The sequence below is a fragment of the Morone saxatilis genome, unplaced genomic scaffold (assembly GCF_004916995.1).
Source record: "Morone saxatilis isolate NCDOM2014 unplaced genomic scaffold, NCSU_SB_2.0 Contig21, whole genome shotgun sequence".
Taxonomy (NCBI): Eukaryota; Metazoa; Chordata; class Actinopteri; family Moronidae; genus Morone; species Morone saxatilis.
The window spans coordinates 9,312,412-9,322,640 of record NW_023339774.1 but is presented as its reverse complement, the minus strand read 5'-3'; the positions used below and the strand labels follow the sequence as shown (position 1 = coordinate 9,322,640).

Sequence of the window (10,229 nt, the reverse complement as noted above, 5' to 3'; positions counted from 1 at the left end):
GAGTCAGGCCAATGTTTACTTGTTGTAACTAGACGTAAACACACTTTTGTGACCTGAAAACATGCTGTATTCACCTGCCATGACAGGATATTCAAAGTGCTCGGCTGCTGGGTCCAGGTTGACCACCTGAACGGAGCGGTTTATGGACTGTGAATGCTGGACCATGGTGGAGCAGTAGGTACTCTGAAATGGAAAAACAATACACAAATAAAGGGCCGGTTGTAACCTGAACTTGGTCTATTTGGGTGGCAACCTCATGCCTTAGCTTAGCGCTTTAGCCGAATAGCATAACAAGGTATTTGAGCACGTATAACGGATCGACTGATAACTCACCTTACCGCTACCCGCCGGGCCCATCACTAACTGTGCGTAACGAGGCATTTCGCCTCAATAAAAAAGTGCTGCGGTAAAATTAAGTTGGTTAATTTAGCTCACTTAGCTTTGTTGTATGTACTGATGCTCTAGTACTTCTTCTTCTTGTTCCTGGGGGACATTCACAGCGGCTGTAGGGCCCCGCTACTGCCACCTACTGGTCAGAGTGAGAACTACAATTAAGCACACATTGAATCCAACACTCCCTACTGGATTATGCATTTACTGTAATAAACCGTAATCTGTCAAACGTACTAATAGACGGCAGAAGATATAACGAAGAAATAAGGGAATTAATAGCAGTACTGGATGATGGGAAACACAGTATTACGTTGCTTGGAAAGACATTATGGAAAGTATGAAATCGTATTAATTACTTAAGAGCAACAGGATTAATACAAAGGTATTTCAAAAATACTTTTATAGCTGAAAGTGATTTTTTTAATTATTAAATATATAATAAATCATTATTATTCTTCCTGCCAATCCACTGCTCCACTCCAGTCCAGCAGGTGGCGGTAACGCACCTATAAGCTCGTTAGCCAACCACCATTCAAATCCAAAGAAAAAGAAGAAGAAGAAGAAGAAGCAGGAGCAGAAGGAGCAACAAACAGCTAGCTACACACAACAAATATAAAACTGATGCAAAAGCAGTTCATAATTCACCAACGATGCTGCTGCTCGCCCCCGACGCGTTCTTCTGACTGTACAATCTGCCATCGCTGGAGAGAACAATGTGTCGACACTGCAGGGAGTGAATGGAGCTGACAAGTGGAGCCTTGAGAGAAAGGTGGACGTATTGTTGGTAGGTGAGATCACTCGTCATACTGTGTCTTGTAGTTGCTATGTTGTAGTTCATTTGCTCCATTGTGCCCATTTAAAGCGGCCAGACTCCAAAACCGTCTTGTTGAACCAGGTTAAAATGGTAGCTAAGTTTATGGTTTAGCTACGAGCGATTATGGCTCGGTTGAGCTCGGATTTGTCTTTTCTCGGTGTTCAGTAACTCTGTCCACTGTCCTGCGGCGGAGGAGCTTCCGAAACTGAAACGACATAACGTCGCCTGTCAACGTCAGCGGTGTCCGTACATGTATTTATTATTACAGCGGTGTTGCGTTATTAGCAAGGCGACTCTACGCCGAGGCTAAACTAAGCTAGCAGTGTTGGGAGCAGCAAGTTAATTGTAAGCTTATGGCAGCAATGGCCTCCGAGGTATTCTATAATCTTGGTATTAGACTGTACTTTTGGACATTTGACTAATGTTAATTGTCTACCCGTGTTAGCTACTTTGTTAGAGTTTCTAACAACAACAGTGGCTGAAGACTCGCTAATGTTTTATCCAGTTAATGTCAACAATGACTGTAATGATTGTAGGTTTGTAGCTCAATACTGAAAATGCCACTCGTTTTATACATTTGAATAAGTTAGACATTACATTACTTGGCTCTCACTGGGGATATGGACTGGTATCACTTCAGTCAGATTAGCTTTAGTTCCTGCATGGGGTTCAGTTATTATACTAATGTTTTACATGAGTTCATTTTGAATTCTCTCATTGTCAACATGGAAAACTGGTACCCAAGTGATGAGCTTTCTGTTTGACATCATTGTTTTGGTACATTGGTGTGAGAAAAGTTCTGCTAGTGGAAAATCAAATGTATCAAAAGTATTTTCTAAGTTGTATTTAACAGGAGCATGATGATTCAGGTTATTTAAAAAAACAAAAAATATTTAAAGCTATCCCTCTAAATACTGACAAGAGCCAATATTTACATAATTTGTAGACTATAAATACCAGTCTGTATTTATAGAATAATGAATGTTTCTACTACTACTAATGAGAAAGAAATGTAGTAATAATTCAGTAGTTTACTAATGTAGAAAGTTGTCTTTTACTTTCTGTAGAGAAGTTCAGGATCAGAACAATCCAGTGAAATTCTAACCTCTCTTTTGCCTCTTTGTTTTCTAGTGTTGTAGGCTATGAGTGTGGGCGATGGAGGACAATCAATGTGGGGACTTGGACTACATGATCCAAGATGAGGACACCCTCATTGAGGGTGTCAGCAACCAGGTCTTGTTTGTTGTGGTGCTCAGCATCACCTTCCTTGCAGGCCTCCTCACTCTGCTCTGCAGGTAGGCAGCAAATTCAGGAGGATATTTGTGTCAAGTGGAGAATTACTCTTAACTTTTGGAGAAACTCATTCGAATGGAATTAACTTTTCCGTAGAAGGTGATTCATACAATTCTGGTTCAATCTAGTACAATTTGCCTTATGTAATATATTCCACTGAACACTAAAGTTTTACTGCTTGCTCAGTCTTAAATTTGAGAACCTGTCTCCACAGTTAGTTTGCCTGTAGGCACTGCTTGGTATTATAAATCTTTCTATGCTTAAATGAAAGTAGCCTGTTTTGCAAGTTTAGTTTTGCATCTCCTCTCCTCCTCTCTCTGCCATTTCTTCCGTTGGCTGCTGCCAGGCCCTGTGTGATATAAATGGAAATTTAGATTTAGTATTATGATGAAACCAAGCAAACTTTTCTTGCTGTTTTTTTAATTAGCTTTCCAAATAAGTTGCCACATTAACAATTTGAGAAAAACGTTATTTGTCAGTTTGCATAACTTGTGTGAGTGCGCTCATACACTCATATTTCAGCACAGGAATATTTTGATGCATAATGTCTCTCTTTTGACCTAGCAGACCAGATGAGCAGAACATTCATCCGGAGAATCAGGAGCATGTTCGAGCGGTCCGACAACAGCTCCAAACAGAGCAGGTACACAGGCACATTGTAAATTCCAGCCATTCTGACCAAATATGGTTGGCAAAGATAACATACAAAAATACACAAAATCAGTTTCAATTGTTACTATTCTTTTTCCTTCTTTTTTTGAGTGAATTCATAATTAGACATATAATTGTTGTAAGAATTGCACCTTCAGCACCATTGACAATGGACATTACCTAACATATGTCAAACGATAGAAGATAATTGTTTTCAAATGCCTGCAAAAGTATCAAAAACTATAGATTCAGTTAAAGTCTGAGAATCCTATTGTAATTTGGGTGCTATTAACCCTTTCATACTTCTGAACCAAACGTTTTATTAAGCTATCTCATCAGTATCTTATAACAAGGAAGAAATCTTGAAAATAATACTTATTTTTCTGTAATTGTATACAAATGTATTTAGTTTTGAAACATGTTTTACATATTTGGGCTAGAAAATAGTATAAAGTTTGGGAAGTAAGCTGCAAAGTCAAACAACCAGGAGTAACACAAAAGTTCAGTTTTATACGTTTGCCGTACATTTGTGTTAATTTCAAAATGGTCTGCTATGGGATTTATTACTTAAACTTTGATATGTGAATGAGACTTTAATGTGTTTGATTTCTTTCTGTCAGGATGAAAATACTCAGGCGGAGGCCAGGCAGCAGTATTACACGGACATGTCTTGTCCTGTGTGTTTACAGCAGGCTGTTCTGCCTGTGGAAACCAATTGTGGACACCTTTTCTGCGGTAAGACTGTACAGATTCTGTACACACTGAGGAAAACAAACTATTACGTTATCAAACTGAGAGAAAAGGTGGCGATGCTTGTCACTGCTAGAGACATATTTATCCTCCTATATACCCATCTTGAGTATGTTGTCTGCTGACATGGCTTGGCTTTAGATGATACACAGTAATCAGAATGTAGAATATAGAACAAAAATCAAAATAATCAAAGCATAATTTAAGAGTTAGTAGTTCTTTTATTTGTACTTGTGCTGTGTTCATGTGGTAAAGTGCTGTCTTTCTCTGAATAGGCTCCTGCATTATAGCTTACTGGAGGTATGGCACCTGGCTGGGTGCTATTAACTGCCCCATCTGCAGACAAATGGTGAGACTAAATGTTAATGAACGAATGAATATTGGATGTAGAATAGTTTTTTCCATGCCATGCCCAAAGGTAGCTGCTGTTTACTGGTGCTAATAATTGTTTGCTGTAGGTTATTGTCAGAATCACAGCCACAAAATGAGGGTGATGGACACCATACAATTCTGTATTGTGTCTGTATCATGTATGATTTGTTTTTTTTCCCCCTTGCCCAGGTAACGTTGCTCTTCCCACTATTTCATGAGCATGCCGCTCCTCAGAGTGTCCAGGATGGCGAGGCAGAACCTGTCCTCATATTAAGAGACATTAACGATTATAACCGCAGGTTCTCAGGCCAGCCGAGATCTGTGAGTATACTACAGCCAGATACTGTACATGTTTAGACTGAAGTACTTACAGGTTAGCTTGGCTTATGTGTGATTAGCAAAGATTATTTAAATAAAAATAGATTGATGATTCTACAAGAGACATTTTCAATCTTATAAATGTTCAAAACAGTATCAGATACTATACTTTTGAGCCTTTTCTTTTCAATGTCCCTCCAAACTGTGTCGAATCTGTAGCACTGTTGGTAAAAGATACAAGTATGCAAATGAGGTACTGACTAGTGCAGTGCATTATAAAGTATATTTAGAACAGACTTTTTCATAATATCTTCCCTCCTCTGTTCTTTCAGTTTATGGATAGACTGCGAGATGTGCCCACCCTGCTTCGTCATGCCTTTAGGGAGATGTTTTCTGTGGGCGGCCTCTTCTGGATGTTCAGGATTCGAATTCTCCTCTGCCTAGTTGGTGCGCTCACCTACCTGGCCTCGCCGCTCGACATCCTCCCCGAGGCACTCTTCGGCCTCCTGGGATTCATGGACGATTTTTTTGTGATCCTGCTTCTCTTTGTGTACATCTCTATCATGTACAGAGAGGTGGTCACACAGAGACTGAATGGCTAGGGGCTCACTCATAAAAGGAGGCCTCAGCTCACTCACATCAGGCTCAGCGTGAGGCAGTATCTGAGGTGGACGTGTAAAGGCTGAACAAATGCTCAAAGGACAGTTGATCAATAATGCTGGTTCACTTTGAAGCCTGGGATGTTACCTCACTGCAGAGGGGCTAGCAAAAGGTTGAACTCTGAATGTTGACTCCGTATATATAATTCACCATCAATGGCTCAGAGGTCGAATGAAGTCGAGGCACACAACAATACAGCATAAGAATGGCTGTGAAGTTGTAAATGTCAACTTTGAACCAGACAGGGAAATCGCTGAGAGACAGCCCTAACTGGACACCTAACATCGCGACCGGCCGATTCTATAACAGCATTGCCAAAAGTCAGTCATTTGGTTAATGTGCAAATCATCATAATGCAGACAGTTGTATAATATATGTAATCTTGAATGTACCATATTGATGGCAGTGTCTTGTCTGCATCTGGATCGTTGACTGTCAGACAAATTTGTGTTAGAACCATCTTACTGTGGCTATCACAGCCTGTTTGGTCAATTAAAGTGATGATGCACTTAATATAAGTAACCTGTGACTATGCATAATTCTTAATGACTTGAAAAACACAGATTTTCATGCCTCTAACTGTTTACAAGTATTGATTAAATCTGAACCTTTCTGCATGCTTTCATGTGAAGTGGTGACGCACAGGACAACCTGTTTGTTGCAATAATAACTTCTGAACCGGCAGATTTTAATTCAACATATAAAAGAGGATTGTAAAAGGAAGGTGTCAAAGACTCGCCCAAGTTATGAATGTTAACTTACCATTTCAAAGTTTACCATGTCACTCTAAAGACAATTCTCGGTTTGGATGTTTGTCTCCTGTGCAGATCTCACAGTCTTAATCGGGTTCAAGAGTCAGTGGGTGAATGACTCTATGAACATCTTAAAGCATGGAACATTGGAACATTGGTTTAAATCTGTAAGTAAATAAAAAGCAAAATAATCAATATTTAAAAAATGAAGTTAGCATGTTGTGTGGTATGTGGCAGTTACTTTTGTTTATATTTTGCAAATGGTGTATACTTACTTGGAGCACTAACCTTTTCTCTGGGACTAGATGGATGTAAAATGAATGATTGAGTTCCTATGCTAGTGCACAGTAAATATGGACTTCCCTAGCTTGTGTTGACCAGTCCAGCCAAAGGGAAATATCAAATGTTGGGGTTTATTTTATCAGATGAGAAAAAACATTGATAGATTAATTGAGACAATCATCAAGAGTAGATAATATTTTAAATCTATAAAAATAGAACTGTTATTTCTGTTCCTGTTCCTAAAGTTACTGTGAGTCCAAGGGGGGTCCCGACCCTCCAGGCTAAAAAAATGGCGGCTCCAGAGTGGTAACTGAAACTGTATCCAGACCATTTGCTTTCCTGGGGCTCTATTTGCTGAGCTAGCATTGGCCTTGGTGTTCGTTAATAGTAGTTGAGGGTTGAGGCTCATGTGGTGGATCAACGGTCAACTGTAAAATTCACTCAGTGTGATTGACAGCTTCCCACAGATCACCAAAAAAAGAGACCATCAGTTGCCTCTTGGAATGTTTTTTTTTTAAGGTGTGGCACATGCAAACCTGCGTCATACCTTTTCACTGTTCTTACTAATTAGCGTTTTCCCTTGTCTCTGGGGTGTTCAAGCAGCCACCACCCTTTTGTTTTTGATAGCCAAACAGTGCTGTAAATGCTTCTGCTGTTCTATAGCTGGGAACCGGTTAGGTGGGAGTTTTACTCTGGTGGGAAAATACTGCAGCTGCTGGAAGAGTCAGTGCTTTGGTGCAGCCTGCATCTGAATTTACAACACAAGTGATTTATGACATCAAACACCTCAAAATACATTTAGTAAATATGTAATATGATACCAGGATCTTCATACAAGCTGACACCTACAATATACAAGTCATTTATGTTGCGTTCCCTATTTCACTGTCTCCGCCTTTCTCAAGATCAAGGAATCAAGAAAATGTATTCAGCATTATACAAGACAAGGCTGTAAAACTAAATTAAAGTTAGTAGTTCCTTTATGCTATACGCAGAAAAAGATAATTAAATTCACAGAATAACTTAAAATATAAATAGAATAGATGATTAAAATAAAATAGGAATGAATCAGGTGCATGTTCAGTGAAGGGGTGTAGATGAGACACCTCTTCGTACTATAGTCTGCTTCCATTTTAGCTGAAAGTCAGTGGGATTGTTTTTGAGTTCATTTATTAAACTTTTGCAATTACCCCTACATGAGGTATAAATGTAGTCACATGTTGCTTGCCAATGTGTTTGTCTTGTTTCGGGAGCAAATTGCCCTCTCCAAATGTCAAATCGACCGTGCTGTGAAATCACATGGCTGAAGGAAGAATGCGCTCAATAAGTTGTTCCCAACCTTTTTGTTTGTCTTTTCAAATGATGCAGTGTCTACATATGATATGTGTCACCTGTTATGTATGTCTGCCTGCAGTGACCTCTTTTACCAAAGTAATTGTTTTATACCGTGTTATATTTTAATACACTTTAGAGTCCTGGAGAGGCACAAGTACAACAGAAATGTAATTTTGTGTATGCTAAATATATTTTGTGCTTTCCTATGCTGGTAATCATCTTATGACCCCTTTAATTTAACCTGCTACCATAGGTTGGGAACCACTTCCCTAAATTACTATAATGTCAGAAACATAACAGGTGACTTTTAAGTTATTTTTTGCCCACATCTTTTCTTTCTCCTGGGGTGTGTGGCCCTGAATGTCCCAAGATGACTGCGTGGCAATTAGCCTACTTTGTATTTGATAAATGAATGATAATAATACAGTTGTTTGTTTTTATGTACCGTTCAAGCACTATAAAACAGAAATGGTAAATCAGCAGGTCAATCCAGCCCTGTTCGTCTGTTTGTTTGTCAGCCCTTGAACGTAGCAGTATATGCCACTTTAAAGCGCAGCTTCATATTTGTCTAAATGTCATCCACGCGTTTTACATGACATTAATGTTCCACAAGATTGTTTTTGTTTAATAGTGGGAGTTTTCCTTTATGTGCGGTGCAGACTCCGCCCACCCAGCCCTCCTCTGGCAGACGCCGGAGTAGTGAGGCAGCGAACCCGACTATTGGCCGACAGACTGAGGAGCAGCAGAGAGCGAGAGACCTCTGGAGTACATGAAGCCGACTGTTAACTTCAGGCTCTGTTCACCACACAAAGTCGCTCTACGTTAGCTAACGATGAGTACATCGGAGACACTGGATCGAATGGAGCTCTGTGAAAGCCTCTTGACATGGGTAGGTCTTAAAATGTGAGGTTTCTGGGCTTCTTTTGCGCTGACAGACAGTTATCCGGCGCCGGCGGTGCTAGCGTACGAGGCTAAAGCTAGCCCGATGAGCTAGCTGGGCTAACGTTAGCAGGGTAGGGGAAAATGACACGGTGCTACAGTGGTTACGTATGCAGGCCAGCTGTTAGCTGCGTTAGCTGCTGATGTGTTGCCTGCTAGCCGCCAGCAAACCACCTACCCAGCCAAGACTATAATTTTGGTCCTGTCTCTGCGATCGGGTATTTAGCTGGCTCAACTTTCCTAGCGGTCGGTCGTATGTTGTAAGGGGATCGGATCAAACGACAGACGCTGGCCTTGTTGTGGTTCAACGCTTTTTAACGCAGGCTTTTTCCTCTGGGTTGAGGTTGTACCGTTACAGCTCGGTGTCTGCTTTGAGTCTGAATTCCTGTCATTGTTGTCCAGTGTATCATTATGTCCGCTTTCCCTTTCCCTTCCCCATTCCTCTTTCTGGTCTAAAGATGTCTCATACAGGGTAGCTTACTTAGCTTTCCCCGAGCTTGTAGTTTTAACGATACTGTAAACCGCTCCAGTCAAAGCCTGAGACAGATCTCTAACGTTAAGCTACCGAGAGGAACAAGGCATCAGATTGTAGGATCACATGTTACCCATCGGTGTATGTTTACATTGTTGAAATGCAGCTATGTGACTACAGCTGATATATTTTTAGCTGGACATCTTAAATGTGCTCATGTTGTGGGGTTGACTGTTGGTGCTTTGATTCAATAGTTAGTCCAAAGCAGAGATTGAATATGATAACCAAGCTGATAGACTGTCAGTGTTTGACTAAAGCTCAAACTGTCTTAACTGTAATGTACTTTGAGGCAATGAAAGGGAAACAACTGAATACATACATATCATGCCTCAGCTTGCATCACAAAGCATGACTCTGGATGTAGAAACAGAGTTTTGAAGGGACTGGTTGAGATGGCATCGGTTGGAAACTGTGCATGCATAGATGTGTGTTTTCATATATTTACTATACACTACTGACATTTACGTCAGTGGTGTATAGTGAAAACATGCATCTGTTGCTGTTAAAGTGGAGCTCAGTACAAGCAAGTGACCCTGCTTCTGCTTGGTCATGTGCTTCCTCACAGCGTGCTCGAAATCAATTTGTGGATTCCCTTTTGTGAAATTGAGAAATGGGTCTTTCAGAGCTGATGTGTTTCACGTGAATATTTATATTTTCACTGTGAAAACAACGTAAAATCAATTCACACGCATCCACGTCCAATCTGCACTCTGTATCTGTCGCCTCCACCTTTTGTTGTCATAGCTGGGCTCATGTATGACAACCTAGAATGGCCTTTCTTGTTCCTAGTAATGATGTGGCAGGCAAACATTCCTCACATACCTGTTGACCGTGAAGTCACATCACAGTGTGACTGCTTGTTACTAAAATGTGTGAGGCTGTAGCTCCTCTTGAAGTAGTAGTTAATATATCTCTGAAACTGTTTCTGCTTGGGTCAGTGTAATAGGAAGGCTGAGTGGTTTTGATTGAAGGGCTACTGAGAAACACAAAGCTTGAATTGACTAATTAGTATGTTATTAACAGACTTATCAGAAGCCACAGTACGACGGTAAGTCAGTTGTGTTAACAATTGTAGTCTATTGGGTCATGAACGGCGAGCATTTTTTATATTTTATATTTTTATATTTTATTGTCTGTT

General features: G+C 40.3%; 3 protein-coding genes across 9 annotated transcripts in view; 2 read left to right on the top strand and 1 right to left on the bottom strand.

Annotated features, from left to right (window-relative positions):
- gpn3 (GPN-loop GTPase 3) overlaps window positions 1–1,171 on the bottom strand; it is a 3,606-nt gene extending 2,435 nt beyond the window's left edge. Inside the window, exons 1-3 of one of the 2 annotated variants that reach the window (XM_035667811.1) lie at window positions 1,039–1,169; window positions 334–529; window positions 75–183 (exon numbers count right to left, since the gene is read on the bottom strand). In XM_035667811.1, the coding sequence (XP_035523704.1) occupies window positions 75–183; window positions 334–381 (157 nt within the window). In that variant the 5' untranslated portion in view covers window positions 382–529; window positions 1,039–1,169. Of the gene's footprint in view, window positions 1–74; window positions 184–333; window positions 530–1,038 lie in introns of both variants that reach the window. The other variant, XM_035667810.1, reaches the window with a different exon arrangement.
- On the top strand, window positions 1,038–8,001 carry rnf170 (ring finger protein 170). Of its 4 annotated transcripts, none has more exons than XM_035667814.1 (7): window positions 1,038–1,177; window positions 2,339–2,502; window positions 3,065–3,143; window positions 3,772–3,886; window positions 4,177–4,250; window positions 4,463–4,594; window positions 4,924–8,001. In XM_035667814.1, exons 2-7 carry the CDS (start codon window positions 2,363–2,365, stop codon window positions 5,191–5,193), a joined length of 810 nt encoding a protein of 269 aa, XP_035523707.1. In that variant the 5' UTR covers window positions 1,038–1,177; window positions 2,339–2,362; the 3' UTR covers window positions 5,194–8,001. The 4 variants fall into 4 exon arrangements, with proteins under 4 accessions (XP_035523707.1, XP_035523710.1, XP_035523708.1 ...); XM_035667817.1 differs by having other exon boundaries at window positions 3,068–3,143; window positions 4,924–7,989; XM_035667815.1 differs by having other exon boundaries at window positions 1,042–1,181.
- Window positions 8,002–8,326: 325 nt separating this feature from the next.
- Window positions 8,327–10,229, top strand: part of hook3 (hook microtubule-tethering protein 3) — a 25,410-nt gene continuing 23,507 nt past the window's right edge. For all 3 annotated transcript variants that reach the window (XM_035667808.1, XM_035667809.1, XM_035667807.1), the window contains exon 1: window positions 8,327–8,509. In XM_035667808.1, coding sequence (XP_035523701.1) covers window positions 8,453–8,509 — 57 coding nt within the window. In that variant the 5' untranslated portion in view covers window positions 8,327–8,452. The remainder of the gene's footprint in view (window positions 8,510–10,229) is intronic.